This window comes from Ranitomeya imitator, chromosome 9, assembly GCF_032444005.1.
Source record: "Ranitomeya imitator isolate aRanImi1 chromosome 9, aRanImi1.pri, whole genome shotgun sequence".
NCBI lineage: Eukaryota > Metazoa > Chordata > Amphibia > Anura > Dendrobatidae > Ranitomeya > Ranitomeya imitator.
The window spans coordinates 7,813,234-7,829,739 of NC_091290.1; the positions used below are offsets into that span (position 1 = coordinate 7,813,234).

Here is a 16,506-nt window from a genome sequence, read left to right on the forward strand (position 1 = left end):
CCCGAGCTGCCGCCTCACCAACTGAGCTGCCGCCACGTCACCAACAACCCGAGCCACTGCCACGTCACCAACCACCCGAGCTGCCGCCTCACCAACTGAGCTGCCGCCACGTCACCAACAACCCGAGCCACTGCCACGTCACCAACCACCCGAGCTGCCGCCTCACCAACTGAGCTGCCGCCACGTCACCAACAACCCGAGCCGCTGCCACGTCACCAACCACCCGAGCCACTGCCACGTCACCAACCACCCGAGCTGCCGCCACGTCACCAACCACCCGAGCCACTGCCACGTCACCAACCACCCGAGCTGCTGCCTCACCAACTGAGCTGCAGCCACGTCACCAACAACCCGAGCCGCTGCCACGTCACCAACCACCCGAGCCACTGCCACGTCACCAACCACCCGAGCTGCCGCCTCACCAACTGAGCTGCCGCCACGTCACCAACAACCCGAGCCGCTGCCACGTCACCAACCACCCGAGCCACTGCCACGTCACCAACCACCCGAGCTGCCGCCTCACCAACTGAGCTGCCGCCACGTCACCAACAACGCGAGCCGCTGCCACGTCACCAACCACCCGAGCCACTGCCACGTCACCAACCACCCGAGCTGCCGCCTCACCAACCACCCGAGCTGCCGCCACGTCACCAACAACCCGAGCCGCTGCCACGTCACCAACCACCCGAGCTGCCGCCTCACCAACCACCCGAGCTGCCGCCTCCCCACCTGAGCTGCCGCCACGTCACCAACCACCCGAGCCACTGCCACGTCATCACCGCCAGAGCTGCCGCCTCACCACCCCAAGTGCTGCAGCACACCGACCTCCTGTCTCTTCCCCATTATCCCGAAGAATGTAAGTCCGCAAGGACAGGGTCCTCTCCCCTCTGTACCAGTCTGTATCTATAACCCTGTATGTAACCCCTTCTCGTGTACAGCCCATGGAATTAATGGTGCTATATAAATAATAATAATACCTGGGGGCCCCAGTGGAGCTTGTGCTTGGGGCCCACGAGCTTAAAGTTACGCCATTGTTCTAATGTAAGAGAACGGCTCTAAAGTGCCCTGTGTGAACAGAGCGATGGCTGCCACCACTCCACTCACCGTCTATGGGGCGGCTGGAGATTGCCGAGTGCTGCACTCAATCTCCCAACAATAAATGGTGCGCTGCCGGCCGTCGCTCCACCACACAGCGCGCTGCGGGGTCCCAGTGGTCAGACCCCCGACAATCAGCTTCCTATACCCTGGATAACGGTCTGCAGATGCCAGCAACATTCACTAACAATGGGGGATGCACATACTTTCCTCACGCGAGGCTGGACGCCCAGGTTTCACTTCTTTGTCCTCAGTGCTCAGGATCCTCATGGATCATCATTAGAGCAGACGGCGGCTCTGAAAGCCTCTCCGGCTGCCGCGGACCCCGAGTGTCAGCGCATTACACAGTCTGTTGGTTTTAATGAGAAAGTGTAATGCTTCATTTCCCCTGTGGGGGCACTGCAGGAAACGGAACACCGGGTGTAAGGTTCTGCCACAAATTACAGCGGATCCCTGGGATCTCGGGAAAGGAACAACTTATCGCTGAAAGGCTTCCAATAGCAGATCTTCTGAAGAGGAAACCTCCTGGGCTTTCTCCAGTATTGGTCACAGCATCTTACCTGCACTATTAGTGTAAGGACAGCCACCTCCGGCTGCAGCTCCCCCATGCTCTACCCTGCAGCCTCACTCACTCAGACTGACAGCTGTATATACAATGGCCGACCTGTCATGGATGGAGAATGATGATGAACCATCACCTTCCATCTCAGTTCATGACTCTTATCTTCCTTCTTCCGAGCTCCTCTCCGCTCATTCATGACCTTGTAAAAGTGGAGCTGAGCTTTGTGGTTCTCTCCCTCCTCACATGTCAGTACTGGCAGGCTCCATCACTCTCAGATCTGTGGATGAGGGGTCCGCTGGGTGTTGTAGTCCCACCGCTCTGCTCGGGAGTTTAGGAAATCTTATTTATGCTCCACAGAAAAAAAAAAATGTGCGGTTGCAGGACAGCATGTCCCTTCGTGCGGCGGCGGCTGTCAGTCCGGATTTCTTCCCTCCCAGTGCAGAGCGGGATACGTGCCGCATCGTTACTTGCACTGCGGGGGGCTCAGAAATGCAGCGTGCACCCCCTTAGGCCCTGTTCACACCACGCTGCAACAATCCATATGGCCGCCACTCCAGCTCCTGCACGCGCCGTCCCCTGACTGTCATACACGTTCAGGACGGGACGTGCGGAGGACGCAGAGGAGATTTCTTACAGGAGATGCCCTTTAAATTTCATGCATCTCCAGACATCATAAATCAGCCTGCACCCCGCCAGACAAGGTCGTTTGTGAGGGGTCCCAGAAGACCCCTTAGAACTGAATCTCGAGCCCCCCCTCCTCCCGCGTCCTCAGCTGCGGAGCCGCTCATCAATCTCCGGTAGCCGATAATTAGCCCAATCCACGACCCGAAGGGGAGAGAAAAGTGGTCTCACCTCCCATGAGGAACAGCAGCCCGGCCACGTACTGCATCAGGTCGTGCTCCTTACAGCAGCCCAGCCCCCCGACCAGCCACCCGAACAGGATGATGGAGACCGCCATCCCGATGAAGCCGGCCGTCATCCGCCGCAGATCTGGGGGAGAGGGAGACGGAAATCAGATCACACTACATGTAATACTGCAGAAAAAGTCACAGCTGAGAGACTGCGGGAAACAGTCAGCAGGTACGGTCACAGCAGAGAGACTGCTGGAAACAGTCAGCAGGCACGGTCACAGCTGAGAGACTACTGGAAACAGTCAGCAGGCATGGTCACAGCAGAGAGACTGCGGGAAACAGTCAGCAGGCACGGTCACAGCAGAGAGACTGCGGGAAACAGTCAGCAGGCATGGTCACAGCTGAGAGACTGCTGGAAACAGTCAGCAGGCATGGCCACAGCTGAGAGACTGCAGGAAACAGTCAGCAGGCATGGTCACAGCTGAGAGACTGCTGGAAACAGTCAGCAGGCATGGTCACAGCTGAGAGACTGCTGGAAACAGTCAGCAGGCACGGTCACAGCTGAGAGACTGCTGGAAACAGTCAGCAGGCATGGTCACAGCTGAGAGACTGCTGGAAACAGTCAGCAGGCATGGCCACAGCTGAGAGACTGCAGGAAACAGTCAGCAGGCATGGTCACAGCTGAGAGACTGCTGGAAACAGTCAGCAGGCATGGCCACAGCAGAGAGACTGCGGGAAACAGTCAGCAGGCACGGTCACAGCTGAGAGACTGCGGGAAACAGTCAGCAGGCATGGCCACAGCAGAGAGACTGCTGGAAACAGTCAGCAGGCAAGGCCACAGCAGAGAGACTGCGGGAAACAGTCAGCAGGCATGGTCACAGCTGAGAGACTGCAGGAAACAGTCAGCAGGCATGGTCACAGCAGAGAGACTGCGGGAAACAGTCAGCAGGCATGGCCACAGCAGAGAGACTGCGGGAAACAGTCAGCAGGCATGGCCACAGCAGAGAGACTGCTGGAAACAGTCAGCAGGCAAGGCCACAGCAGAGAGACTGCGGGAAACAGTCAGCAGGCACGGTCACAGCTGAGAGACTGCGGGAAACAGTCAGCAGGCACGGTCACAGCTGAGAGACTGCGGGAAACAGTCAGCAGGCACGGTCACAGCTGAGAGACTGCGGGAAACAGTCAGCAGGCACGGTCACAGCTGAGAGACTGCTGGAAACAGTCAGCAGGCATGGTCACAGAAAAAGTATCAGTCACAGCTGAGAGACTACTGGAAACAGTCAGCAGGCATGGTCACAGCTGAGAGACTGCGGGAAACAGTCAGCAGGCATGGTCACAGCTGAGAGACTGCTGGAAACAGTCAGCAGGCATGGCCACAGCTGAGAGACTGCTGGAAACAGTCAGCAGGCACGGTCACAGCTGAGAGACTGCAGGAAACAGTCAGCAGGCATGGTCACAGCTGAGAGACTGCTGGAAACAGTCAGCAGGCATGGCCACAGCTGAGAGACTGCTGGAAACAGTCAGCAGGCATGGCCACAGCTGAGAGACTGCTGGAAACAGTCAGCAGGCATGGCCACAGCCTGAAATGCAGCAAGAAGTTAGATTTTTTCTGTATTAGATAAAGGAAAAAAGTGCATATGATGTCGGCACAACAGACAGAGAAGAGGCGGGGGACGCGGGGGGATTACAGCTCCGGAGTCTGCAGACCTGTGAATGCAGCTCAGGAGCGTCCCCGTGAGAAATCCCAAACCCTCCTGACCCCTCCGCCATGCACTCACTTTGCCGAGCGTGCCTGAGTTCTCTGGTGTCAGGCGATAAATGTGTGATGGGGAAGGTCGGACCCCCGCCACCCTGGGACCACAGCTCCGTTTACTTCTATGGGACCTCCTGCGAGACCACCACAGACGGTGCACACAGCAGTGGTCACGCATTACCCATCCAGTCACATAGGACTCGCTTCGTGGGATCGGTGAAGACCCTAGAGGTCGGACCCCAATGATCACACACTTGCCACCCATCCCTTTAAGAACAGCATATCATGCGGACATCCTACATTATGGCGCCCCCTCTGGCCTCTCGTGGTTCCTGCACTTACGCAGAGCGTGCCACTCGTCCTGGCGGATGGTCTTGGTGACATTGATCGGCAGGTTGGTCGGCAGCGAGGACGAGGTGTAATGGTAGCGGACGGGAGCGCAGCGCTGGACGATTCCTGCAACAGAAGGAGAGAACGTGAGAAGACGCCCCATCTCCCCCGCACTCCGGCTGGGGGTCCGGGATTTATCAGACGCCATCTCCCCTCATCTCACATGCGGACAATCATGGCTGCCTCTCATTCCATCCTTTGTGGGGTACGGAGGACACACCGGGGGCTTACTAGCAATGCTCCATGGGAAAAACATGCAAATTAGCCCTCGCTGGTGCCACCTGCTGGTGACAGGTAAGTTACTGCTCAGATACAAAACTAACATACAGGTAATTTCCACCAAGAGGTGGCGCCAGCGAGGGCCTTTTCTTGCTCATTTGCATGTTTTTCCCATGGTGCCTTGCCAATAAGACTATACACAATGTGTCTCCTTACAAGGGGCTCAGATCTTGTAGTGTTATCTGCAGGACACATCAGAGGTGACACCGGGGGTCTCCAGCGGTGGCCGGATGTGCAGTGTACAGGGCCGGGAGACTCATGGGTGAACCCCAGGGGTGGACTGAAATTTAGAGGGGCGAGCAGTGATTACTCCACACCCTTATCTGGTGGGCCCCGTCCCACATACCAATTAAAGGGACGGTGATTCCCACCAGCGTACCATCATGTATGAGATCCGAGCTGGATGGCGGTTTACGGATTATTATAGGTATACTGTCCCTTTAAATGCTGGCTCCGTCACACTCATCCATCGCCCCCAATATCTGGCACGTTCCCCCATCGGACACAGCTGTGCCCCCGCTCATGTGATGGCTGCAGCCCCCTAATTAACCACTGATCTATAGGAAATACTTCCCCGAAGCCTCCGCTTGTAGAACGCTGACATCATCCTGTAACCGCAGGGTTAATATTTAATGAGTCCATGGGAAGAAAGACAATAAGGGCATTATGTCCAGCGCTGACAGCCAGGATGGGGCCGTCTTAAAGGGGAAGTGATCACACGGTTACCGTCTGTGCCCCAGAAAATGAAACGTCCAGGAGGGGCGCAGGCTGCGGCCACAACGAGCGCCACCTTCATGGCACTGGGGGGCCGGGCCCCTCCTCAGGGGGCCACTCACTATTCAAGAACAGGTGCAGAAGGGAAAAAAGATGCAAACGCAAATGTCGTTACTTCCTGTGTCAGCGTTCTGCAGAGTCGTCCTCTCCATTTACTGGGTCTACCCCCAGAACTCTGCAGCGGGGGCCTCTGTGGTTCTGCCTGGAAATATACAGACAGATGGGGGCGTGTCCCCGCATACTCACTGTCCAATCAGAGCTGCCAGTGTCAGACCGGGGAGGGACGCAGCGCTAACTGGTAACGCCCAGTTGGCAACGTAGTCATACATTTCCAGGAGGAATAACAGAGGAAGAGCTAAAGCAGCGTTATAAGAAAAACATGCTCCAGATTTATTCATGGGAAATATAAGTATTTAGTTCAGCAGATGCCGGGAAAAGGGGAGGGCGAAGGCCGGAAAAGGGGAGGGCGAGCGGACGCGGGGGAAAGGGGAGGGCGAGCGGACGCGGGGGAAAGGGGAGGGCGAGCGGACGCGGGGGAAAGGGGAGGGCGAGCGGACGCGGGGGAAAGGGGAGGGCGAGCGGACGCGGGGGAAAGGGGAGGGCGAGCGGACGCGGGGGAAAGGGGAGGGCGAGCGGACGCGGGGGAAAGGGGAGGGCGAGCGGACGCGGGGGAAAGGGGAGGGCGAGCGGACGCGGGGGAAAGGGGAGGGCGAGCGGACGCGGGGGAAAGGGGAGGGCGAGCGGACGCGGGGGAAAAGGGAGGGCGAGGGGACGCGGGGGAAAGGGGAGGGCAAAGGCCGGAAAAGGGGAGGGCGAGCGGACGCGGGGGAAAGGGGAGGGCGAGCGGACGCGGGGGAAAGGGGAGGGCGAGCGGACGCGGGGGAAAGGGGAGGGCGAGCGGACGCGGGGGAAAGGGGAGGGCGAGCGGACGCGGGGGAAAGGGGAGGGCGAGCGGACGCGGGGGAAAGGGGAGGGCGAGCGGACGCGGGGGAAAGGGGAGGGCGAGCGGACGCGGGGGAAAAGGGAGGGCGAGGGGACGCGGGGGAAAAGGGAGGGCGAGGGGACGCGGGGGAAAGGGGAGGGCAAAGGCCGGAAAAGGGGAGGGCGAGCGGACGCGGGGGAAAGGGGAGGGCGAGCGGACGCGGGGGAAAGGGGAGGGCGAGCGGACGCGGGGGAAAGGGGAGGGCGAGCGGACGCGGGGGAAAGGGGAGGGCGAGCGGACGCGGGGGAAAAGGGAGGGCGAGGGGACGCGGGGGAAAGGGGAGGGCAAAGGCCGGAAAAGGGGAGGGCGAGCGGACGCGGGGGAAAGGGGAGGGCGAGCGGACGCGGGGGAAAGGGGAGGGCGAGCGGACGCGGGGGAAAAGGGAGGGCGAGGGGACGCGGGGGAAAGGGGAGGGCAAAGGCCGGAAAAGGGGAGGGCGAGCGGACGCGGGGGAAAGGGGAGGGCGAGCGGACGCGGGGGAAAGGGGAGGGCGAGCGGACGCGGGGGAAAAGGGAGGGCGAGGGGACGCGGGGGAAAGGGGAGGGCAAAGGCCGGAAAAGGGGAGGGCGAGCGGACGCGGGGGAAAGGGGAGGGCGAGCGGACGCGGGGGAAAGGGGAGGGCGAGCGGACGCGGGGGAAAGGGGAGGGCGAGCGGACGCGGGGGAAAGGGGAGGGCGAGCGGACGCGGGGGAAAGGGGAGGGCGAGCGGACGCGGGGGAAAGGGGAGGGCGAGCGGACGCGGGGGAAAGGGGAGGGCGAGCGGACGCGGGGGAAAGGGGAGGGCGAGCGGACGCGGGGGAAAGGGGAGGGCGAGCGGACGCGGGGGAAAGGGGAGGGCGAGCGGACGCGGGGGAAAGGGGAGGGCGAGCGGACGCGGGGGAAAGGGGAGGGCGAGCGGACGCGGGGGAAAGGGGAGGGCGAGCGGACGCGGGGGAAAGGGGAGGGCGAGCGGACGCGAGGGAAAGGGGAGGGCGAGCGGACGCGGGGGAAAGGGGAGGGCGAGCGGACGCGGGGGAAAGGGGAGGGCGAGCGGACGCGGGGGAAAGGGGAGGGCGAGCGGACGCAGGGAAAAGGGGAGGGCGAGCGGACGCGGGGGAAAAGGGAGGGCGAGGGGACGCGGGGGAAAGGGGAGGGCGAAGGCCGGAAAAGGGAGGGCGAGCGGACACGGGGGAAAGGGGAGGGCGAGCGGACGCGGGGGAAAGGGGAGGGCGAGCGGACGCGGGGGAAAAGGGAGGGCGAGGGGACGCGGGGGAAAAGGGAGGGCGAGGGGATGCGGGGGAAAGGGGAGGGCGAGCGGACGCGGGGAAAAGGGGAGGGCGAGCGGACGCGGGGGAAAAGGGAGGGCGAGGGGACGCGGGGGAAAGGGGAGGGCGAGCGGACGCGGGGGAAAGGGGAGGGCGAAGGCCGGAAAAGGGAGGGCGAGCGGACGCGGGGGAAAGGGGAGGGCGAGCGGACGCGGGGGAAAGGGGAGGGCGAGCGGACGCGGGGGAAAAGGTAGGGCGAGGGGACGCGGGGGAAAAGGGAGGGCGAGGGGACGCGGGGGAAAGGGGAGGGCGAGCGGACACGGGGAAAAGGGGAGGGCGAGCGGACGCGGGGGAAAAGGGAGGGCGAGGGGACGCGGGGGAAAAGGGAGGGCGAGCGGACGCGGGGGAAAAGGGAGGGCGAGCGGACGCGGGGGAAAGGGGAGGGCGAGCGGACGCGGGGGAAAGGGGAGGGCGAGCGGACGCGGGGGAAAGGGGAGGGCGAGCGGACGCGGGGAAAAGGGTGGGCGAGGGGACGCGGGGGAAAGGGGAGGGCGAGCGGACGCGGGGGAAAAGGGAGGGCGAGGGGACGCGGGGGAAAGGGGACGCGGGGGAAAGGGGAGGGCGAAGGCCGGAAAAGGGAGGGCGAGCGGACGCGGGGGAAAGGGGAGGGCGAGCGGACGCGGGGGAAAGGGGAGGGCGAGCGGACGCGGGGGAAAAGGGAGGGCGAGGGGACGCGGGGGAAAAGGGAGGGCGAGGGGACGCGGGGGAAAGGGGAGGGCGAGCGGACGCGGGGAAAAGGGGAGGGCGAGCGGACGCGGGGGAAAAGGGAGGGCGAGGGGACGCGGGGGAAAGGGGAGGGCGAGCGGACGCGGGGGAAAGGGGAGGGCGAGCGGACGCGGGGGAAAGGGGAGGGCGAGCGGACGCTTGGAAAAGGGTGGGCGAGGGGACGCGGGGGAAAGGGGAGGGCGAGCGGACGCGGGGGAAAAAGGAGGGCGAGGGGACGCGGGGGAAAGGGGAGGGCGAGCGGACGCGGGGGAAAGGGGAGGGCGAGCGGACGCGGGGGAAAAGGGAGGGCGAGGGGACGCGGGGGAAAGGGGAGGGCGAGCGGACGCGGGGAAAAGGGGAGGGCGAGCGGACGCGGGGGAAAAGGGAGGGCGAGGGGACGCGGGGGAAAGGGGAGGGCGAAGGCCGGAAAAGGGAGGGCGAGCGGACGCGGGGGAAAGGGGAGGGCGTGCGGACGCGGGGGAAAGGGGAGGGCGAGCGGACGCGGGGGAAAAGGGAGGGCGAGGGGACGCGGGGGAAAGGGGAGGGCGAGCGGACGCGGGGAAAAGGGGAGGGCGAGCGGACGCGGGGGAAAAGGGAGGGCGAGGGGACGCGGGGGAAAGGGGAGGGCGAGCGGACGCGGGGGAAAGGGGAGGGCGAGCGGACGCGGGGGAAAGGGGAGGGCGAGCGGACGCGGGGAAAAGGGTGGGCGAGGGGACGCGGGGGAAAGGGGAGGGCGAGCGGACGCGGGGGAAAGGGGAGGGCGAGCGGACGCGAGGGAAAGGGGAGGGCGAGCGGACGCGGGGAAAAGGGTGGGCGAGGGGACGCGGGGGAAAGGGGAGGGCGAGCGGACGCGGGGGAAAGGGGAGGGCGAGCGGACGCAGGGGAAAGGGGAGGGCGAGCGGACGCGGGGGAAAGGGGAGGGCGAGCGGACGCGGGGGAAAGGGGAGGGCGAGGGGACGCGGGGGAAAGGGGAGGGCGAGCGGACGCGGGGGAAAGGGGAGGGCGAGCGGACGCGGGGGAAAGGGGAGGGCGAGGGGACGCGGGGGAAAAGGGAGGGCGAGGGGACGCGGGGGAAAGGGGAGGGCGAGGGGACGCGGGGGAAAGGGGAGGGCGAGGGGACGCGGGGGAAAGGGGAGGGCGAGCGGACACAGGGGGAAAGGGGAGGGCGAGCGGTCGCCGGGAAAGGGGAGGGCGAGCGGACGCGGGGGAAAAGGGGAGGGCGAGCGGACGCGGGGGAAAGGGGAGGGCGAGCGGACGCGGGGGAAAGGGGAGGGCGAGCGGACGCGGGGGAAAGGGGAGGGCGAGCGGACGCGGGGGAAAGGGGAGGGCGAGGGGACGCGGGGGAAAAGGGAGGGCGAGCGGACGCGGGGGAAAGGGCAGGGCGAGCGGACGAGGGGGAAAGGGGAGGGCGAGCGGACGCGGGGGAAAAGGGAGGGCGAGGGGACGCGGGGGAAAGCGGAGGGCGAGCGGACGCGGGGGAAAGGGGAGGGCGAGCGGACACAGGGGGAAAGGGGAGGGCGAGCGGTCGCCGGGAAAGGGGAGGGCGAGCGGACGCGGGGGAAAAGGGGAGGGCGAGCGGACGCGGGGGAAAGGGGGAGGGCGAGCGGACACAGGGGGAAAGGGGAGGGCGAGCGGTCGCCGGGAAAGGGGAGGGCGAGCGGACGCGGGGGAAAGGGGAGGGTGTGCGTTCGCCGGGAAAGGGGAGGGCGTGCGGATGCGGGGGAAAAGAGAGGGCGAGCGGACGTGGGGGAAAAGGGAGGGCGGACGCTGGGAACAAGGGAGGGCGAGCGGACGCGGGGGAAAGGGGAGGGCGAAAACCTGAAAAGGGGAGGGCGAGCGGACGTGGGGGAAAAGGGTGGGCGAGCGGACGCGAGGGAAAGGGGAGGGCGAGCGGACGCGGGGGAAAGGGGAGGGCGAGCGGACGCGGGGGAAAAGGGAGGGCGAGCGGACGCGGGGGAAAAGAGAGGGCGAGCGGACGCGGGGGAAAAGAGAGGGCGAGCGGACGTGGGGGAAAAGAGAGGGCGGACACCGGGAACAAAGGAGGGCGAGCGGACGCGGGGGAAAGGTGAGGGCGAAGGCCGGAAAAGGGGAGGGCGAGCGGACGTGGGGGAAAAGGGTGGGCGAGCGGACGCGGGGGAAAGGGGAGGGCGAGCGGACGCGAAGGAAAGGGGAGGGCGAGCGGACGCGGGGGGAAAGGGGAGGGTGGGCTGGCATGGGGGAAAGGGTAAGGCGGGTGGACGAAAGGTGAGGGTGGGCGTATGCAGGGGAAAGGTGAGGGCAGGCTGATGCGGGGGAAAGGGGAGGGCAGGAGGACGCGGGGAAAAGGGGAGGGCAAGCGGACGCGGGGGTAAGGGGAGGGCGAGCAGTCACCAGGAACGAGGGAGGGCGAGTGGATGCGGGGGAAAGGGGAGGGCGAGTGGTCACCAGGAACGAGGGAGGGAGGGCGATCGCCGGGAAAGAGGGAGGGCGAGCCGACATGGGGGAAAGGGGAGGGCGGGCGGTCATGGGAGAAAGGGGTGAGCGAGCGGACGAAAGGCTGGCGGAAGTGGGGCCAAAGGGGAGCGCGGGTGGACGTGGGGCCAAAGGGGAGGATGGATACGGGAAAACGGGTGGACACAGGGAAAGGGGATACAAGGAAAGGGGAGGATGAAGGAAAGGGCGGGTGGATGCAGGGAAATGGGAGGGTGGATACAGGGAAAGGGGCGGACTCGGGTAAAGGGGAGGGTGGACAGACGGGGGGGAAAGGCATGGATACGCCGGTAAAGGCGAGTGTGGACGCACGCTGAGAAACGGGAGGGAGGGCGGACGCGGGGAAAGGGGATACGGGGAAAGGGGCAGATGCGGGCGTAGGGGGAGGAAAGGGAATACTGGGAATGGGGCGGACAGGGGGAAAGGGGAGGGCAGGTGGACGTGGGGAAAGGGACGTACACAAGGAAAGGGGATACAGGGGAAGGGGAGGATGAAGGAAAGGGGAGGGCGGGCGGATGCAGGAAAAGGGGCGGACTTGGGTAAAGGGGAGGGTGGACAGATAGGGGGAAAGGGGAAGGCAGGCATACTCCGGGAAAGGGGAGGGTAAACGCATGCGGGAAATGGGAGGGCGGATGTGGGGAAAGGGGATACAGGGAAAGGGGCGGATGTGGAGAAAGTGGAGAGCGGGCAGATGCAGGGAAAGGGGAGGGTGGGCGGGAGGACAAGAGGAAAAAAAGGAGGGTGGGCAGACGAGGGAAAAAGGGAGGCCGGACGGATGAGAGGGAAAAAGGGAGGGCGGGCGGACCAGAGGGAAAAGGAGGGCGGGCGGATGGACGAAAGGGAAAAAGGGAGGTGGGGCGGACGGACGAAAGGGAAAAAGGGAGGTCGGGCGGACGAGAGGAAAAAAAGGGAGGGCGGGCGGACCAGAGGGAAAAGGAGGGCGGGCGGATGGACAAAAGGGAGGGTGGGCAGACGAGAGGGAAAAAGGGAGGGTGGGCGGATGAGAGGGAAAAAGGGAGGGTGGGCGGATGAGAGGGAAAAAGGGAGGGCGGGCGGACAGACAAGAGGGAAAAAGGGCGGGCGGACAGACGAGAGGGAAAAAGGGAAGGAGGGCGGGCGGGCGGACGGACAGACGAGAGGGAAAAAGAGAGGGAAAAAGAGAGGGAAAAAGAGAGGGAAAAAGAGAGGGAAAAAGAGAGGGAAAAAGAGAGGGAAAAAGAGAGGGAAAAAGAGAGGGAAAAAGAGAGGGAAAAAGAGAGGGAAAAAGAGAGGGAAAAAGAGAGGGAAAAAGAGAGGGAAAAAGAGAGGGAAAAAGAGAGGGAAAAAGAGAGGGAAAAAGAGAGGGAAAAAGAGAGGGAAAAAGAGAGGGAAAAAGAGAGGGAAAAAGAGAGGGAAAAAGAGAGGGAGGGCGGGCGGGCGGACAGACGAGAGGGAAAAAGGGAGGGCGGGCGGGCGGACGGACAGACGAGAGGGAAAAAGAGAGGGAAAAAGGGAGGGCGGGCGGACAGACGAGAGGGAAAAAGGGAGGGCGGGCGGACAGACGAGAGGGAAAAAGGGAGGGCGGGCGGACAGACGAGAGGGAAAAAGGGAGGGCGGGCGGAAAGACGAGAGGGAAAAAGGGAGGGTGGGCGGGCGGACAGACGAGAGGGAAAAAGGGAGGGAGGGCGGGCGGGCGGACGAGAGGGAAAAAGAAAGGGCGGGCGGACGAGAGGGAAAAAGGGAGGGCGGACGAGTGGGAAAAAGGGAGGGCGGGCGGTCGGACGAGAGGGAAAAAGGGAGGGCGGGCGGGCGGTCGGACGAGAGGGAAAAAGGGAGGGCGGGCGGGCGGTCGGACGAGAGGGAAAAAGGGAGGGCGGGCGGGCGGTCGGACGAGAGGGAAAAAGGGAGGGCGGGCGGGCGGTCGGACGAGAGGGAAAAAGGGAGGGCGGGCGGGCGGACGAGAGGGAAAGAGGGTGCGTGAGCTCGTTTTCTCTGGTCTACTCAGCTCTCGGGGGAGAGTTGGGGTCCCCCCTTACATACATCAGACGGGGGGCCGCTCCTGCCAGATCGGTGCCTTGGACGGACTCCACTTGATGTATACGGCAGCCCATGTACAGATCAGGCGGAAAGTAAATCACCAGGACGTGGATTGTGGAGGACGAGCAGGAACGCCCAACACGTGCGAGTGCAGAAACGGACAGCAGTATAAATGCAGCTCCGGAGACGGTCGCACTATAATGCACCATGTATAAAGTCATCCTATATGTAGATGCACGGCGTGCAGTGGATAAAGCGTCAGTAAGGCGGAGGCCGGAGTGTTTCAGTAAAAATGCTGCACATTTGCCTCCTATCGCCTCTGCGCTGCTCTGCACTGTTGTCTGCGGAAGGAGTTAACTGAAAAGGTGTTAGTGACTCCTGGGACAGGAGAGTTTAGGACTTATCTCCTCTGCTGATTTCTAACAGCATAAAAGTTCAGTTCCACTGTTGTGTGGCCATAAATCCACAGAGAGGCTAAAACAGAGGAAGATGAGAGCAATACCTTCCCACGTCCAAACGAGCTCACTGACGGAGACTCAGTTAACTCTTTCTGCAGCCAGCAGTACATGGAGGACAAAGAGAGCAAAATATTTACTGAAATTCAGGTGCATTTAAGTAGAAAAACAAAACTGCAGTGAAGGGGCCGTGTACTACAGTCCTGCCACCAGGCACGAGGCGGCCGATACCTCCGTCCACCAGAAGTATTGGGGGCGCTCCAGGGTCAGACAGACCAGGTTTGGCACCAGTGGTCCCGTACATTCGCTAAATGGTCTCCTGAGCCCCGGCATAAATCTACGTATGTGTCCATATGGCCGCCGAGCACGACCCCCATCCTCCGCAGCCCCCCACCTCTTTACTGACAGCATATGGTGAAACAGGTGGGATTCATCAGAAAAGAAGCAAAGTGCCCCCAAATGCCCGGAGCAGATGGAGGGTCACAGTCATCTACATCATCCCCCCTCCGGCCAGACACATGGGACATACAGGGGTGGACACCGACCCTCTCCCATATACACTGACCTGCACACAAAGCGTCATTCATTGCTGAGGTCTCAAAGGTCGGACCCCACAACTAACCAAACTCACAACCAAATCCAAGGAGAGACCCCCCATAACAGAGGTGTAGGGGTCTATATAAGGGCAAATGGACGAGCCCTATAGCAAAAACATTGGGGGCTTGGCTGGAGCAATTTCCATTGGCTTCCGTGGCGGTATTACATTGTCGAGTCTATGAATACAACATTGCTGCGTGTACGGACCCCTTATAGTCACCGTGGACCCCTCGCTCTATATGCCACAATGAAATGGCTGACAACAGAGGACAATAGACAGCACAGCAGGTTTCTGTAACAGCAAATGCTGAAACGTATTCTCCACGTGTAATAAGGAATCAGCTTAGGACCTGATCAGAAGCTCCGCTGCACAATGCGGTGCCGCAGCACAGGGAGACGGCGAAGGGGGCGAGAGACGGCGAGGGGCGACTAGAGACGGCGAGGGGCGACGAGAGACGGCGAGGGGCGACGAGAGACGGCGAGGGGCGACGAGAGACGGCGAGGGGCGACGAGAGACGGCGAGGGGCGACGAGAGACGGGGAGGGGCGACGAGAGACGGCGAGGGGCGACGAGAGACAGTGACGAGAGACGGCGAGGGGCGACGAGAGACGGGGAGGGGCGACTAGAGACGGCGAGGGGCGACGAGAGACAGTGACGAGAGACGGCGAGGGGCGACGAGAGACGGCGAGGGGCGACGAGAGACGGCGAGGGGTGACGAGAGACGGCGAGGGGCGACGAGAGACGGCGAGGGGCGACGAGAGACGGGGAGGGGCGACGAGAGACGGCGACGAGAGACAGCGGCGAAGGATGGCGAGGGGCGACGAGAAAGGGCGAGGGGCGACGAGAGACGGCGAGGGGCGACGAGAAAGGGCGACGAGAGACGGCGAGGGGCGACGAGAAAGGGCGAGGGGCGACGAGAGACGGCGAGGGGCGACGAGAAAGGGCGAGGGGCGACGAGAGACGGCGAGGGGCGACGAGAGACGGCGAGGGGCGACGAGAGACGGCGAGGGGCGACGAGAGACGGCGGCGAGAGACGACAAGGGGCGACAAGAGACGGCGAGGGGCGACGAGACGGCAAGGGACGACCAGAGACGGCGACGAGAGGTGACGAGAGACGGCGAGGGGCGATGAGAGACGGCATCCAGGCTAAAGAGATAGCGGTTAGTGGATTAGGGGGGGATTAAAGGCTCTGCGCAGGGAGGAGATCTGTGCAGGGGAGATTTTATGGCTGCGCAGAACACAATCAGGAATTTAAACTATTAATTAATACATCTCCATTAACAAAAAACTAACAAGGGTTAAATCGTGGTGGCGCACACACGAGACGCAAACGCAGACGATGTCACCCGTCATAGCGCAGGGTGCACTGTGCCCCAAATCTGCAGTAAGTTTTTTGCAGCTTCAGATTTTGTTGCAGAGAATTTGTAAAAGCGCCACCTTCTCTGCCCCACCCCGCCAGGAGGCACCTCCATTCCTGCCTCCCACCCTGCCAGGAAGCGCTTCCATCCCCCTGACTAGTCTGATACTCCGCCCCCCTGACTAGTCCGATACTCCGCCCCCCTGACTAGTCCGATACGTCGCCCTATGTTACATCATAGGGAATATAGCAAGCACTGCATATGGGGAGGGCAGACAGAGACATTTTGAGGCCTTTTTTTCCCTTTATTAGCAACAATACATACAATAAAAATCGGGTCACGTCTGAGGGCAGAAAACCTAAAAAGTGTAAAGTGTCCCAAGCACATCGTCCGCCCCCAGTCATGGCACCTACAGGTCCTTCTCAAAAAATTAGCATATAGTGTTAAATTTCATTATTTACCATAATGTAATGATTACAATTAAACTTTCATATATTATAGATTCATTATCCACCAACTGAAATTTGTCAGGTCTTTTATTGTTTTAATACTGATGATTTTGGCATACAACTCCTGATAACCCAAAAAACCTGTCTCAATAAATTAGCATATCAAGAAAAGGTTCTCTAAACGACCTATTACCCTAATCTTCTGAATCAACTAATTAACTCTAAACACATGCAAAAGATACCTGAGGCTTTTATAAACTCCCTGCCTGGTTCATTACTCAAAACCCCCATCATGGGTAAGACTAGCGACCTGACAGATGTCAAGAAGGCCATCATTGACACCCTCAAGCAAGAGGGTAAGACCCAGAAAGAAATTTCTCAACAAATAGGCTGTTCCCAGAGTGCTGTATCAAGGCACCTCAATGGTAAGTCTGTTGGAAGGAAACAATGTGGCAGAAAACGCTGTA

At 62.2% G+C, this 16,506-nt stretch overlaps 1 protein-coding gene across 1 annotated transcript in view; it reads right to left on the reverse strand.

Moving 5' to 3' along the window:
• Positions 1-16,506, reverse strand: part of LOC138649425 (transmembrane protein 178B-like) — a 39,631-nt gene that overhangs the window by 6,060 nt on the left and 17,065 nt on the right. The window contains exons 2-3 of the mRNA XM_069739850.1: positions 4,604-4,717; positions 2,510-2,647 (exon numbers count right to left, since the gene is read on the reverse strand). Coding sequence (XP_069595951.1) covers positions 2,510-2,647; positions 4,604-4,717 — 252 coding nt within the window. The remainder of the gene's footprint in view (positions 1-2,509; positions 2,648-4,603; positions 4,718-16,506) is intronic.